Source organism: Musa acuminata, chromosome BXJ2-7, assembly GCF_036884655.1.
Source record: "Musa acuminata AAA Group cultivar baxijiao chromosome BXJ2-7, Cavendish_Baxijiao_AAA, whole genome shotgun sequence".
In the NCBI taxonomy this organism is placed as follows: domain Eukaryota; kingdom Viridiplantae; phylum Streptophyta; class Magnoliopsida; order Zingiberales; family Musaceae; genus Musa; species Musa acuminata.
In genome coordinates this window covers 9103317-9120720 of record NC_088344.1, presented here as the reverse complement: position 1 = coordinate 9120720, position 17404 = coordinate 9103317, and the positions used below count along the sequence as shown (strand labels likewise).

Sequence of the window (17404 nt, the reverse complement as noted above, 5' to 3'; positions counted from 1 at the left end):
CTTTCAATCTTATATTTCAAGCTAAATCTTCAATTATATATATATATATAATTCACATAATATACGTTGTAGTATAATTTGTTATTATTCTTTGTAATATAATGATCCCAATGGTTTGTATTTTCTAAGATAGAATTTTTCTTTTTTTAGTTCACCTATTTCTCGCATTACAATCTTCATATTATCTTGGATTGATTGAGACAAAGCATTTAACTCGTTCACTCATTAAAATTAGTGCTTTTTGACGGGCAACATAATGACATGGAATCATACTAATGTATGAATGCATAGGAAAAGAATTGATAAGATTATATCAACAAGCTTAGATGTTAAAAGTCATGACTATTAATAGCAATATCTTGAGATCAAATCTCATCTTCATCATCTACTTTTTTCCTTTTACAAGTTCTCGATTTAAGTTATTATGATGAATAAGAGCTTTCAACCATTAATGTCGGGCTTACTTATTGGAAATGGTAGACACGCGAAAATATAAGACAATTCTTGCACACAGAGAAACATATACAGACTTCTATTTGGGGAGATGCCAAAGACAAACACACGCCTTGGAAGACGAAGATGCCCTAACCTCTTGTTTCTCTCTATCAGACCACAACCAAACTTATAGACCGATACGAAGTCTGACACACCCCCCACAAAGAAAGGACTCCAAATACACCACAGTATAAAAGCCCTAACCCATGTAGACAATACATGCATGCGGCGTGGTATATACCAACATGCACGAGATTGAGAAGAAGAAGAAGAAGAAGAAGAAGGAGAAGAAGAAACAGTCGAGCATGGCTGCCATGGGCAACTCGTCGAAGACAAAAAGGCGACGAGTCAGCCACAGCAAGGATAGCAAATATAGTCTTCCCGACGAACTGTTGGTTCAGATACTCTCCCTGCTACCCGTGAAGTCCGCCCTCCGATTCCGCTGCGTGTCCAGAAAGTGGTTTGCCCTCCTCTCCGATCGCGGCCCTTACTCCGTCAGATACCTATGTCCGACAATGTGCGGCTTCTTCTATCGACGCCAACACCTCGGACAGCCTTGGCGGTATGCGCCCATCCACCCTTATAGAGACCACCACTTCGATCTCAACATGCTCACCGCTCATCTACCTGACCATCGCAACTTGACTCTATTGGATAGCTGCAATGGTTTGCTTCTCCTCGGTTGCAGAGAAGAGAGGAGCTACAAGTCGATGATTATTTGTAACCCGTTCCGGAATGAGGAGACCGATTGGGTGACCCTCCATATGAATGCCTCATTCAAACTACTCCCGCTACGTGAATTTGTCTCATCGAAGTTGGTTTCCCATCGAGCATCCCCTCAGTTCAAGTGCTTCTTCTTCTTTGAGGATTTCAATTTGAATGAATTGGGTGTTAGGTCAGTGTTTTGGTATACGAAGTTGTCCAGCGACATTGGTCAGTCCCACTACATTGATAATCTACCCCAGCACTCACCACCACAGTTTGACATTTACGATGTCGCTTTTGTCGATCATTGCCCGCAACTATCCATCATCAGCGAGGACGAGACAGATCATGTGATTTGTGTAGCGCTGAATAAAAGCTGGGAAGGACGGGTTCGAAGTCTCATGGGAGTATCTCGAGGGCTCGCTCACTTCGCATTTTGCGATGAGCACGAGCTACACATCTGGGTCCTCCTGAAGGAGGATGGTAAAAGAGTATGGAAGCCGAAGCATATTTGCAGTAGCCATCCTCTGATCAAACAGCACAAAGAATCGCACCGACGTCGTAAGCATGAGGGCAACGAAAGGGTCTATTCCATCTTCCCGCTCGGATTCCACCCCGACCTCGACGTTATCTTTCTACAGATCGAGTGGAGGATATACTCTCTCCATCTTGGCAGCGGTTCCCTGGATGAGGTGGCCGGTGAAAGAGGTGCAAACCCTGAAGGCCAAATGTTTTTGTTCCATCCCTTCACCATGGATCCTTCGGCAAGCTTAGGGGAGAGAAGAGAATACCACATGGAACTTCCTGACATGAATACCTAAGCAAGCCATAATTATTTTCATGCTTCTTTTTTTTCATTTGTTTTATTTTTATACTTTGATTTTATGTAATATATAATATTTTTTTCCCTAATTTGAGAAAAGAAATTATATATGGCATACACCTCATCATTGTTATTTTTATCATACCAATATATGAGAGGTCTCTTATCGATCATTATATATTTTCTACTTAAGAATACGTTAATAAAGAATAAATTTATTCAATTATTATTTAAATATGAAACCAATAAGAAATAGATTTTCTCATGTATAAACCACAATAAAGACCTCACTTTACATCTTATCTTTGGCTTGGGAGGGATTAGACTCCAATAGAGGTCTACTAGGGTGGATCATCACCTTTTAATAATTTCGAAATTCATATTATGATATCAAAATTTAAAGTTATAAATAGGGTGTTTAATATATTAATCGACATCAACTTGTTTTCTTATGGACGTAAGCTAATCATTGTTTTATCAAAGTTCTAGATTGCATGACTAATAAATTTTCTGTGTATCTATTTTTATTTATTTGTTTAACTCTTAAGTTAAAAAAAAAAAAGAACGGATGGATGATCGTTTGGGTTCAACATGATCGATGCTCGCGACCTTATGCTTGTGGCCCGACATGAGTGACTCAGCATGGTCCAATGTATGTGGCTCGACATGTGTAGCTTAACATGGTCTAGTAGATATATCAAATACATAATCATCTTTTTTCCTAATTTAAAAAATCAGATATGGCATGCGACTCAGTAATCATTATTAACTTTATTTTTATTTTCATACCATCATAAGATGTATCTTATCAATTATTATTTATTGTCTAATTTAATATACCCTAGCTAGGAATAAATTTATTATATTATCATTAAATGCAAAATAAATACGAAATAGATTTTCCCCATGTTAATTAAGACTCTCCCTCATTTTGTTTATAAATCTAGAAAAACACCCCATTCTTCTCTTTAATACTTACTATAGGGATACAAATTCCTATAATAAAATTTTGCACAAAATAAAAACCCTTTCAAAAGATTGGTTTAAAATCCTATATCAATTTTGTGAATTTCTTCTTGAATTGGACAATACAAATTTATTTTGTTCCTAATAGAATCCGTGATAGTTAACAAAAATAACAAATAAAATGCTAATATCAAGGGGAGAAATTCTCATCAAAAGAATATTAGATCATCAATTATGCCCTTTAAAACTTATGGTGTATAATTTGATAAAGCTATGATTGGATTGTTCATGTTCAATAATACAGGAGAATATTAATTAAAAATAATAATATATTGGGCACCATGCCTCCAACTATTAAGAATATGATATTGGTCTGTAAGATTGGCCACATTTGATCTTCCATAACCATGATAATTTCAGAGAAGAATTATAAAATGAGATATTGTATATTTATCTCGAGTATTTACCAACTTAACTATTAGAGAAATCTGAACGGGTACATTGTTAGTGCCTTTTGCAAGGACATACCCTCTGCACCATGTCATGTCCTTCCTCACCTTGAGTTCGCAATTTGAGACAAAATGGATCCAATCAGTTCAACACTCAGCAATTATAATATTTTTTTATTGATCATTATTGGCATAAGTGTTGACCTCGATGCAAGCACTTCTAATTGAAAATAAAAAAGATATTATTAATTATCCATTTACTAAAATATTTATTTTTACTCAAATATAATTATTTAAATATAAATTTTGCCCTTTTAAGATGTTGCTTTTTAAAAAAAAAAATTACTATCATATGGTATGTGTTTGGAGAATTATATAACTACTTTTTCTAATAAAATATTTTTAATCTATTGATATATATATGTGTGTGTGTGTGTGTGTGTGTGTGTGTGTGTGTGTGTATGTATGTGTATATGTGTGTGTGAGAGAGAGAGAGAGAGATGTGTGTGTGTGTATATGTGTGTGTGTGAGAGAGAGAGAGATGAAAAGAGATGGATTAAAAAATAATTTCAGATTGAAAAGTCAGATGACATATAATGAAATTGGCTTATAATTGAATAACCTTAACCTTTTAAATTGCAGTGGCATTGATCACACTATAATTTATGAGAGACCACAATAAAATAATTAGTAATCGGAAGGGTTTAATATTTTTCCTCAACATCCAATTGGTCCTAATATTTTAATGCATACACCACACATGCCAATTTTGGGAGAAGAAGATGCCAAAACACACACAAACACACGCTTGTGCAGACTCATCTGTATAATGCATGCATGCTTCCTGGTTTATACCAACGTGCATGCGGTGGAGAAGAAGGCGAAGAAGCCGAGAATGGCTGCCACAGCCAACTCGTTAAAGATAAGAAGGCGACGACTTTGTCACGGCAAGTGTAGCAAATCTAGTCTTCCTGATGACCTGTTGGTTCAGACACTCTCCCGGCTACCCGTGAAGTCCACCCTCCTCCGGTTCCGCTGCGTTTCCAAACAGCGGCTTGCCCTCCTCTCTGATCGCGGCCCTTACTCCACCGGATACCTATGTCCGACCACATGCGGCTTCTTCTATCGACGACACCACCTCGCACGGTCCCGGCGGCAGTACGCGCCCATCCACCCTTACAGAGACCACCACCACTTCGTTCTCAACAAGCTCACCTCTCTCATCTACCTGACCGCCGCAACTTGACCCTATTGGATGACAGAAAAGGCAGGAGCTATAAGTCGACGATTATTTGCAACCCCCCGTTCCAGAATGACGAGATCAATTGGGTTACCGTCCACAAGAATGCCGCACCCAAACAACATGAATTTATCTCATCGAAGTTGGTTTGCTGTCGAAGCATACAACCTTCGGATACGTCATCTTATTATACAGGAAGAAGTCTTTGAAACAAAGAGAAACATGTCAAAGATCCAATCAAAACCAACCAAAAAGTCAAAACACAAAAATTGCTTGTTTCGATAATCTTTGTTTGCGAGAAAATCAATTTTTTATTATATAAAATTATTTTATCTACTCTCTCATATAAATATGAAAATTCTCAATCCTTTTTAGAAAACCTTACTAAGCACCCAAAATATTATACATAAAATCGTATTCGTAGAGATGAATCCTAACTAACAAACAACCCTTCTAATCATTCAAACTATAACCTAATCATTCCAAACATATACAAACACGCGTTAGGAGAAGAAGATGCCAAGCAATGCTAACCTCTTGTTTCTCTCAATCAAACCACAACCAAACTTATCTTTATAACGCATGCATGCTTCCTAACTCATCTAGATAATGCATGTATGAAGAAAGGACTCCATTTGGCAAATCCGACGCCCCCCATTTATCGACCGATGCCAAATCCAACTCACCCCACAAAGAAATCAAGGACTCCGGCATTGGCATAGAATAAAAGCCCTAAATCATCTATATAATGCATACATGCTTGTACGAATATGCACGCACGAGATGGAGAAGAAGAAGAAGACGAAACAGTCGAGCATGGCTTCCATGGCCAACTCGTTGAAGGCAAAAAGGCGACGACTCAGCCACAGCAAGTGTAGCAAATCTAGTCTCCCTAATGACCTGTTGATTCCGATACTCTCCCGGTTGCCCGTGAAGTCCGCCCTCCGGTTCCGCTGCGTTTCCAAAGAGTGGCTTGCCCTCCTCTCCGACCGCGGCCCTTACTCCATCAGATACCTACGTCCCACCATGTACGGCTTCTTCTACCGACGCCGCCTCGTACGGTCCTTGCAGTACGCGCCCATTCACCCTTACAGAGATCAGCACTTGGATATCAAGAGACTCACCTCTCATCTACCTGACCATGACAACTTGTTTCTGCTGGATAGCTGCAATGGTTTGCTTCTCTTCCTTTGCGTAGTAGGAGACAATAGCTTTAAGTCGATGATCGTCTGCAACCCTTTCGGGGATGAGAAGACCAATTGGGTGATCATCCACTTGAATGTCGCACTCACACATCTACCCGTGGGACGTCGATTTATCTCGGCGAGGTTGGATTTCCATCGACATGACTCCCCTCAGTTCAAGTGCCTCCTCTTCTTCGAGGACCAGCAAGCGAATCAGCAGTCGCTTCCTTGGTTTACGATTTTGTCCACCAACACTGATCAGCAGCAAAACGTCTATGTTTTACCCCAGCGTGGATTGCCGCCATTAGACTTTTACGACGGTACCGCCGATGATGATTACCCGAAGCTGTGCATCATCCACGACGACGATACAGATTACGCGATATGCCCATCGCCGGCGACAAGCTTAGAAGGAGGGGTTAGGAGTCTCATGGGACTATCTGGTGGAGTCCCTCACTATGCTTTATGCAATCCGTACGATCTGCAAATTTGGGTCCTTGCGAGCGAGAATGGCCACAGAACATGGAACTTGAAGCACACTCATAGCAATCAGCCTCTCATCAATCTACACAATGAATCCTACCGACGCCACAGGCATGACGACGACAGAAGCGCCTATTCCATCGCGCCGTTGGGATTCCACCCCGACCTCGATGTTATCTTTATGCAGATTGAGTGGAGGATATACGCTCTCCATCTCACCAGCGGTTCCTTGGAAGAGGTGGCCGGGGAAAGAGGTGCAAATCCCTATGGGGAAAGGTTTTTGTTCTATCCCTTCACTATGGATCCTTCGGTAAGCTTGGGGGACAAACGAGAATACCATATGGAAATTCCTGATATGAACCAAGCATAAGCATTTTTCAGGTTTTTTTCTTCTATTTATTGTATTTTATTAGAATCTTGATTTTGTTGAATATGTATTACTACTCTTCATTTTTCCTATTTTGGAAAAGAAATAATATACCGATTAAATTATTAGCTTGATAAATTATTTTTGTGAATACATCTTATCGTTCATTATTTGTTACGGACTTTGGAAAACCGAATAAATTTATTCGATTATTATATAATAAAAAAAACCAATAAGGAGTATGGAATAAGTCTTCCCACGTCAATTTAAGATTCTGCCTTTTATCTCCTATTATACGTGCCCTTTTGAACGCTCCTTCCTTTTGGAATGGGATTCGATTGTGAGGGGGGAGGCTTAGGAGTATGTGGAGGATACCACTTTTAATTTTCATTAAAATTAGGATTACGATATATAGATTTAAATTAGAAATAGGGTATTAAATGCATTAATCAATATCAAATAGTAATATGCTTTTAGGTCATTACTTGGAAAACTGATTTATTTTTGTTTGGCCATTTATTGAGTACGAAATTGATGTTTTAGTAATATGATGCAATGTCATGTTGATGTTATTAGTGTCATTTTCATGTTTTTTTTTTTTGTACGTTTGACCATATCATGTTATGTTACTATTATATTACCATGAGATCTAAGAGGTTGTACTCGTCGTGCTACGGCTTTCTCATGGATTGAAGATTTAGATGTGATGTTTTGTAAACATAAAAAATTATAATATACTATTATTATATGAAATTTTTTAATATCAAAATTAAAATAAAATAATAATATATCAGATTTGCGATAAGTAGGTTTCGATACTAAATAAAAATTATTTATTTGATCTGTAGTGTATTGTCATTGGATCAAAAAATTATAGTGATATCGATCTAGAACTAGTTTAATCTTCTTCTCTCTTCTTATCATTTACAAGACTACTATGATCGATGGATTAATGACACGGAGGAAAAAATATTAATACCTATAAGGTTCTGTCTATTGAATGCAAAAGAACTTATAATAAGTAATTAGTAGAATCTAATATTATTTCCTATAGAATCTTTTTATAATTGGACTTCTTTTTTATTGACTTATAATCATCATCAGAATTCAATTAGATTTATAAAATAACTAACTTAATTCAATAGAACCATATAATCTAACATTATCTCATTTAACCTATTAATTAGTAAGATATAAAAAAAATAAAAATAAAAACTATTTGTTTCTAGACTCTTTTTCTAATCATCAAATAATTTATCTCGATATGCTTAGAACTATTAAAGTATTTATTATATTTAAAGAAGAAAATTATTATGGTGTTATCATAAAATATTTTTAATAGCTTAGCAATTTAGTCGATCACATAGGTTTTAAGATGAAATTTCATAATAATAAAATTTAATTTGTAGCATTAAAGTATATCAAAATTTTAGTTTTGATTGTTGATGATGTAATAAGCGATTGTTCACTTATTTTATATTTTTTCAATAAATTATCCTTCCAACTAACATAAATATAAATTCTGAGATGGATTTCTTATTATCGAGGCAACTAGTAAAATTAGAATCTAAATATTCTCTCACATATGATCATGTATATATGCATATAATCTTTTATCCTATGTAGATATTTATGTAACTTTTCGATGTTTCATTTTTAGGTTATTTTAGCATTTACCTAATATTATAATTATAAAATGGATATCTGATTTTGTATAAGTTTGACTAAATAATAGACTTATAACTGAATACTAAATTAGTTTTTGGATATTGATTTTAACTAAATCTTTCATAGTAATAAATGTATTATTGGCTAAATAAAGCTGAATACCAAATCTCTTGAATACTTAGTTAATATATCCTTTGTCAAATAGTTTTAGTAATCTTTGTGATCCATCCCTAAATATCTCAATACTAATAATATAGGTTGTCTCATTCATATTAATCATCTTAATTTTTTATTAAGAAATATCTTAGTTTTATATAATAAATCAAGATCACTATTAATAAGTAAAATATCATTTATATATAAGACCTATATATTAAACTTACACCTATTAACTTTGCATTGATCAATAGTATTTTATTTAAATCCTAAAAAAGTAATAGTTTTATTTTTTCATGGATCGAAGAACCTTTATCTCTACAGCATACCTCCAAATTTTATCAATCAATAACTCAAATTGAGTTGATGGTATTCTAAGAACTTTATCTTACTTTAACTTAGATACAAAATAATAGTTTATAATGCTTTCAACCATTTCAATTGTGTTATTCTGTGACATACTTGATAAGACATAAACATAAATATCTCTCTCTCTTTTTTTTTAGAATATAGCAAAAGAGCGAGATTTATTTTTATCTAATCTAATAATTTTAACTTTTTATTCAATCTAATAATTTTAACTTTTCTATATAACTATCTCTCGACTTCATTTATATACATTTCAAGAGTATCAATAACTTGAGATAGATTATTGATGAAAACTTTTTTTCACTAAAACAAAAATAATTTTTTTCTTTATATATTTAATCTGTTTTTTCTTAATTCAATCTATATAAACATCCAAATTAATCAATTTTAAAATTTTAAAATATTATCATTCACTCTGATTAAAAGATAGCTCAACATATTCATCCATTGATATCATTTCGTCCAAGGAAGCGATGATATAGCTCAACATATTGATCCTTTGATATCATTTCTTCCGAGGAAGCTGACCCTTTGATATCAAGACTGCCAATCGGGCCAAATGTAACCTTGATTCAAATCGGTAAATGCAACAGATCGTCGTTACAATACCGGATCTTATAACAAGCATCTCAGCATGCATGTGCACATCATTTTCATTTTAAGACTCGGTGAAATTTTACAGATTAGGTTTATCATATTTACTACAATTAACACCAAGAAATTACATTTTTTTTTCAAACAAACAATGCAGCTATCATAATAAGGAACCAAGAACCATGCTGCCAAGAGTCCAATATTTCTGCAAACCAAAATCAGTTTTAGAACATGCTTCTTATCTGCTATCAGTTTAACTTGCATTATTGCTTGTGGCTGGAGCAGCAACAGAAGCAGACCTCCAAGTTTCTGTTCATTAATCCTGATGAACATCTTGTGCCGGAGGTGCAAATCTTGCATTTCGTGGTTCGGCCACCACCACATTCTCATGTGCAAATAATGCTGTGATGAAGGAAGGAGTCTTTAAGGGTCGGCGTCCTGTCATCCGTGGATAGACATCCTCAAGGAAAAAATATGCATGACCTGCTATCATACCCTAAAGACGAGGCAATAAAATCAGTCCAGGACAATATGATGTGAGAACATTAAAAGATTGAAAGGCCTCATGTCACTGGAGTTACCTATTTCATGGTACAAACAAAGAGCATAGTAGTGTAAATTCATCACGCACTTTAGTTTAAAAATAGTAATGCGAGTAGACTGATAGTCAAAATCAAAAGCAATGAAGAAACACAATCAGAAGTGAACAGACAGCCTGAAATTCTCAGGAACTTTTTGGACAAGGCAGTCACAGTAGACCATGATGATATAATCTACTAAGGGAAATTTGTTTTTCCTACTGTCCTTGAGCAATTTAATACACAGGTCAACACACTTCTTGGTACAACAAAGAGCTTTCTAAAATTTTATTGCCCCACTAGCTTACTTAAGAAATTAGAACATAAATGTTACGCTTTAGTAGTTAACATGATTGTGTAAACTCAAGAATCTCTGTTATGCTGAAGCCTTCTACTAGCTTCTAGTTACAAAAAGCTTCGACCTAAGGTTCTTAGCCTCTTAGGTAAGATCCTAAGCAATGAAAACTATGAGGTAACAAAATACAAGATACCTAGAGTTATGGAAAATGAATAAACTAAATTGATCTTTTAGCAAAAATATTGGACTATCAGCAAAAATATACACATGCAAATAATCTAATTAAGGATTTTCTATAGCGAAAAAAAATTGTTACAATACCCTCCTAGATTTTGCAGATTGCCCAGTGTTCCTTTGCACTAACAGTAAAACCCCTCAAATTGTGCTAAATGTTTTACTTCATATAAGCAATTGACCTATGGATATGCCTAAATTTGGCATTCTAAAATATATTGGGTGGACATTATTTTAAAGACAAGATTCTGTGAGCAGCATTTACATATAAGTTGGGATAGTACACTAACGATCTAGTTGCTTTTATATTAGAAACAATGAGAAGTGGTTATTTATGTCTTTTGCCACATCAAGTTACTAGTTACACTAGACAAACCAGGTCACAAACCTAACAACTAATGCCCCATCATTGTAGATCATGTGTCCAAAGAATCTATGTTTTTACAGAGATTTTGTTGTTACATATGCCAAAAAAAATAAAGAAAAACACTAAAACTTTAGTAGCCAATTTGCTCATTTACTAGGACAGAACCTGGAGAAGATACCTTAGTATTGATACAGACAAAAGCCAATTGCAAGGAAAATCATGCAGAAACACCAAAAATTTCTTTTTGTTTAACTATTATGCCTTTTCACCAATAATATTAGCATTGTAATCTATGTAGTATCTTATAAACTCTCTATGTAGCATACCAAGAGGTCCACCCACGTGCTGCTGCCAACAAGAATAGAGAACCCCAGTAGAACCTGTCACAAAGAAATGTTAACAGTAAGATCACTACTAACTGGTAATTTTTTGAACTATCTCATGAAGCACAATTAGTAAATGATAACAATCATTTGTAAGTCGGCAAAAATAATGGCATTCTACAATGAATTTTTTAACACTGAAAGAAAGAAAAGCAAGGCACATATTAAGCTAGAAATTTTTTGCACATGTCCAACATTGAAGGATATGATATAATCCAAAGATAGCTTAATGGTTGTGAAAATATTCAGAAAACTAGCTTAATATATAAGAAATTGTATCACAGCCTGTTTCTATCGTGCTACAGACACTTAATATTATATGTAAATAGTCTCTGCTTAGATATATAGTGGCTAGTGACTGTTGCATGATTGATAGGTCTCATATTCATACGAGCGTGCCTTATACGTCATTAATATAAATGGAAGGAAAATAATTTAAAAAATATTAGATGCCAACAGTATCATGCGGGCCTTGAACTGCCATGTCATCATACAAAATCTGAACATGCACTACCACTAAGAATGTGAAATCGATACTGCAGTTCAGACCATGCAAGTGACCCAGTTACCATGGACAATTCATAAACCAATTATGTTTGAATCTGGTTCGTTTAAAGGTTATATCCATTTAAGGTTAATAGTTTGTTATAATCAACAAAGGAGTAAGCCTTGGCTCAATAGTAAGGTTGCTCTACAGCAAAGTCACCAAACGAGCATCTCTGCTCGATGGATATGCCTACCAACTCCAATGACCATTCTCAGAAGTCGTATTGGCAGAACCTTTTGCACTAGGTTGTCCATTTTACTTGGTAATTATTAACAATAAATAAGAACCATTTGAAAAGCAATGACTAGGCCTCTAATCCAAATAACATGTGCTTCTACCATGTCCCTTGGAGTTCTAAAGTAATATACCTCCTTTTCATTTGCAGGAAATATACCTCCTTTTTTCTTTCCAACTACCCCTTTAAACTATCACTGCAACAGAAGCAGAATGCATTAAAGAATACTCTGCTTAAAAAGATCCACTCATACTTCTTCAACTATGAAATTGTGATCACCTCCCTTCAAAATTACATTAAACTGATCTTATAAGAACAACCCTGATTCAGAAAAAAAAATAATTGTTTCAAATTTGAGAGTACAAAGAAGACAATATATGACCAATCAAGTTCTCGCATATCCCATGGTAAACCCTGACTTATGTTGTTATCCTTTTTTTCATGGTTTTTGGAGAAAAGGGGCTTGCACAAAGTTCTCACCAACTTGAGGTCTCGAGTTAATATACAGAGTGTTGTCCCTGCAAGCACAAAGGCTATTTTTGACTCGCTCGATTTGTGAAAATCAAAATTAACATGGTCATCAGATTTGATTAGTTATTCAGTTGTATGCAAAAATATGATGGGTGAATATTATACTAGCATAATCCTCTACTAGGAGGGTTATGTAAAGGATGAAACGGCAATGCACAACTGTGTGTGGACTCTATAAGAACCCAGTTGATGATGCACTTTGCACAAGAGGTAATGTAGGCATTAGAGGAGAAACATAACAAGCAAAAAAGGATGGCTCAGTGTACATGGCTCCTACTAGTGCAAGGTGCGACGAGGGTCATGTATGTAAACTTACTTTACTAGTAATGAGGCTATTTTTATGTTTCAACCTTGATCACCAAAGTGTTTGTCTCTATGGAAAAATAACAAAGTCAAATAAAATTTCAACTCTAAAAAAACTAGAAATGTACAAACATATATCTTTGGGTATGTGTCACATAAGCCATTAAAAATTTGTGCTTGATTCCAGCATCATTTAAGTGAAACAAATCATGCAATGCACAATCCAGTTTAAAAGATTTAGTACTATTGAACATGATCTAAACTCTAGACGTGCTTCATAACCATAAACAAGTTGTCATATATGGATAGCAAGGTGAGAATCCAACTAGCTAACATCTAATATCAACTACAAATTGTCAGAAGCACACTATCAGGTACATGCATGCAAAACACTGTAAATCAACAGCCAAAAAATTCATGTTCTTATGGAGATAGATAATTACGACTCCTTGATTGGAGAAACTATCATGTCATGGTATATTGGAACCCTTTCTAGGAAGGACCTCTGGCAAAAAAAACTCTCTGCACTGACTTCTGCTCTGAGTACTCTTATATACATGATATGCTTGGCCATAAGGACCATGACTGTGAGCTGAGGCAAAGATGAATGTGTCTTGTAAAGTGTCACTTTGGAGACTAGCTTGGTGGTTTCTCCTACAAGATAATCGCCACATGCCAGACATTCTAATCTCCAACAAGCAATGAAAATTTCAAGACAGATCAATCATGGGAGAATATTTCTGCAATTGCTTCTCCGGAAGGTTATGGTACAGTGAAGCCAGGCAAGCTAAGCAAGATGATCATGCATTCACATATGCTTCACCAGTTAGGAAGTGGGACCTGTGTTCCTGATGCAGTTACTTACAAAATATTTTCACAGCTCAAATTTTAATCGAGAAAATTGTGGTGGACACCCCTCACACATGCTGATTTCAATAATTTGTTTGTGCATTGTAAAATTGTAAATCATTAGATAAGGATCATGTTTGATAGAAATAACAGCTTCACTCACCCATGGTAGATAAGCAGCCGTGAAAGTGAAAAGACCCAAGAAACTCATGTGAATAAAAGGATTATGTTTGCTCCATACATAGACCTGCAGATGTGTACATAATGGAGTATTTAATGTCAGCAAAGAAACAGAGAAAACATTTTTAAAAAACCAAATAGCTAACTAACGTTATAAATACAACCAAAAACTAATTACTAATTACTGACCATCATGAATGTCAACGAATTACTCAGGAACACAATATTTGCAAAGGTCTCAGAAAAATATGGTATCATCCCTCCAATGAGAACAATCCCCGTTAAAACAGTTGCACCAAATAAAAGCATGAAGAAGAAATCTGCTGTCCTGCCCCTAAAGGAGTTCTCCTCAAGCAACTTGCAGTACCGAGCAAGGAAAAACATGTGGAATAGGAAGTCCAAATCTAGCAATATCAACAAGTAATACCAATAAGATAAAAAGTTCTTCTTGGAAAAGATAATATTCAGTTACAAAGGATTAATTTAACGGCCAAACAAACTTCAAGGACCAGTAACAAACAGAACTGAACTATTGACTTCAAGCCAAAAGCCCTTGCTTCGATTCATATTTAAAATAAATACATTAAAAAGGATACTAGGATAACACAAAAAATTGTTGTGTTCAAAAATTTATTTCTCAAGACTATCATATATGATATGAGATTCAGTTTACCATGAAAACATAAGCTTCAAAAATTGGAAGTTACATTGAGAACTAGCAAAATGGCTTTAAGAACTAGTTTAAGAAAGATATGTTTTTGATTCTAATTGAGAAATAAACCTACACATGAAAGTATGGATTCTGAAGAACCAGTATCTCCTTAAGATGATTTTCATAAAGTCATGGTCTAAAATTTTATTTGTACCAGTCTATACCAATGGGTATTTCACAAGTCTGAGCATGGCCAACAGCCAATTCATTAGAAACTATGTAGTAGGGTTACAGACACTGGGCAACGGATTTTATTGGCCAGTTTGCTAATTGCACCAAACATAATAATCAGATATAAACCAGTACATCAAGCGAACCAGGCAATAAGTCTATCACCCAGTACCCGAATCTATACCGCTCCTCTTTCACCAAATCTCACCCACCTGCAGCCCCTATGTTTTTCAAATTCTTCACTCAAACCTATGCAATCTCACACTCCTTGAGCAAGTTCTCTTCAGTATTTTCAAGATCTCATTCAAATTTCAATCAATTTTCTCAAGAAAACATCACTCCTACCTCCAAACCAAGGTAAATCTTGCCTATTTTTCTAGCATTTCTTATTTTTATTTTCAATGACTTGATTCATGCTTATGATTTCACACTTAGATATATGCATATATTTCTAGATCTACACATCATTTGAGTTCAATTACTTGATTTATTGTCCAACTAAGACTGGGTAAATATCCATCTGATATGGAACTACTTGGATTCAAGCCAGGCCTACAAAACATGGTAGAATTTTATGTGGATCCAACCTAGTTCTAGGCTAAGCTTTGTAGCTTGAATTTGCAAGGATCAACCTAAATATGCATAGATATATCCTAGATCTGCCAGAATCAAGACTATAATTGTAATATTATGTCAAAGGATGCTGTTAACGAGACATATAGGTGGCCTAGTTTTGTGTCATCATGATCCCATCAATACTACCATAAGAGATCCTACAACATCAAAATATGCAGGAAGCAAATGTCATTTGCATCCTTTAGATGTGAGTGCAAGGTATGATGATTATAAGGCTACGTCCAAAGTATCTAGTACTTAAACAATCTATAACCATACACCAAATAGTTTCACATTAATGTTGGGACCAAGTAAAATAAGTGAAACCCTTTATTTATATATCTAGAAAGAACCAAGTGAAACAACATTATGATTGGCTGTTAAAGAAAAATCTTATTTAACATCAGGATACCATTACCATAATAAAAGCACCTATTCAGCCTTCTTGCTATTCCTGATAGCCATAGGTCAAAATAGTTCATGATCATTAAAAGACATTAAAGAGACTTGTGCAATTTCAGATTTGATTAAAGAAAATAATAAATGCTTCCTTCTATCCTGTGCACCAATTTCCTTCTATAAACCATTCAATTCTATTTATTTTACCTTTACCATTATTATTTATCTCTTCTCTGCAAAATCTTCTCTTTTTTGTGTGTCATAATGCTGATATAAGCATTCTTACCACTAATGCAATGAAAACAACTTGATTTAAGTCCTTCTTTCTCTTTTCAATTAGTTTAGTACCAGCCCATGATCATCATGGCACTTCAGCTATGACAGTGGCTGATAGATACTACAGATTGGGCAAATGGTGTAATGTATAACCACATCCATGATCATGCCATCCACCAGAAACCATCATCAGAGTCAAATACAGGAGACCAGTACACAATATATCGCATGTCGTTCTCCAGAAAAAGAACCACTGACATGTATACATACACCAAAAATAGACACCACCAATACTTAAAATCCTAAGTATCCACACCAAAAATGGATCGATCTAGAACGGGCATGGAATACTTATTTGTAGGGAAACACCTTATAAACCCCAAAACAGACAGACAAATGTAAAACTGATAGCAAGTCGTCGATTTCAGCAACAAAAATATATGTTACAACAATGAAACGGCTATTACTCTGACACAATTTACAGAAATGGAACGCTTGCACCACCTACCCATTTTCCGGAAGTAGAGGAAGTTTGTTACGAGGCGCCATATCTCATACTGCTGAACTATGAGCTTCGGATTCAGATACAAATTGTGAGGCGATATGATCTGAAATCACAAAACGATAACATTGTTACAAATCCAAAACAAAGTACCACAGCAACGTTTCTTGAAAGAAACTGAAATCTGTAACTTGATGGCCAGCAGGTCAAAAGATAGAAACCCTAACAAGAAATTATAGCACTAGCATGTGGACAACCTAATCAAATTGGAACTCCTAACCTAGATCTAGTTCAAGAACGCCATTAGAATCCAGCAGGAAAATAGAAGGAAGAGAAAAAATTCGCACTTCGAGAGAGCATCCGACGGTAGTAACGACCGCGGCCGTGAGGTACGACCGCGTGATGATGGGCATCTGCTTGTACCACTCCTCCACCGCTTGCGCCATTTTGGAGACCGCGGATTCTCCGCCACCACCTAACCCCACAAATCCGAGGCGACGAAGCCCAAGCTCTAACCCTAACTGTCGCGGACGGCGAAGACGAAACCCAGGGAAGAAACCGATCGACGGAGCTCTGGAGCTCGGCGACGATTCTTGATTCGTTCCGACTCCCTAATTATCCCTCATCGCATCGATGCGAGCCACGAGCATTTTGTCGGACGGAGCTCCACGTCGTGGAGGCCGTGTGACGTGTTAAACGCCAATGGTTAATTGACAGGTATGAAT

At 35.7% G+C, this 17404-nt stretch overlaps 2 protein-coding genes across 2 annotated transcripts; one reads left to right on the top strand and one right to left on the bottom strand.

Annotated features, from left to right (window-relative positions):
- The first annotated feature begins 5461 nt into the window (after positions 1 to 5461).
- LOC103991834 (F-box protein At5g07610-like) lies at positions 5462 to 6715 on the top strand. Its single transcript, XM_009411376.2, has one exon. The coding sequence runs from the start codon at positions 5462 to 5464 to the stop codon at positions 6713 to 6715; it is 1254 nt and encodes a 417-aa protein (XP_009409651.2).
- Positions 6716 to 9534: 2819 nt separating this feature from the next.
- Positions 9535 to 17322, bottom strand: LOC135617080 (derlin-2.2-like). Its single transcript, XM_065116987.1, has 6 exons — positions 17027 to 17322; positions 16686 to 16785; positions 14194 to 14408; positions 13988 to 14071; positions 11303 to 11356; positions 9535 to 9995 (listed from the first exon to the last, which is right to left on the bottom strand). The coding sequence occupies exons 1-6, from the start codon at positions 17123 to 17125 to the stop codon at positions 9816 to 9818; spliced, it is 732 nt and encodes a 243-aa protein (XP_064973059.1). The 5' UTR covers positions 17126 to 17322; the 3' UTR covers positions 9535 to 9815.
- Between the last annotated feature and the right edge of the window lie 82 nt (positions 17323 to 17404).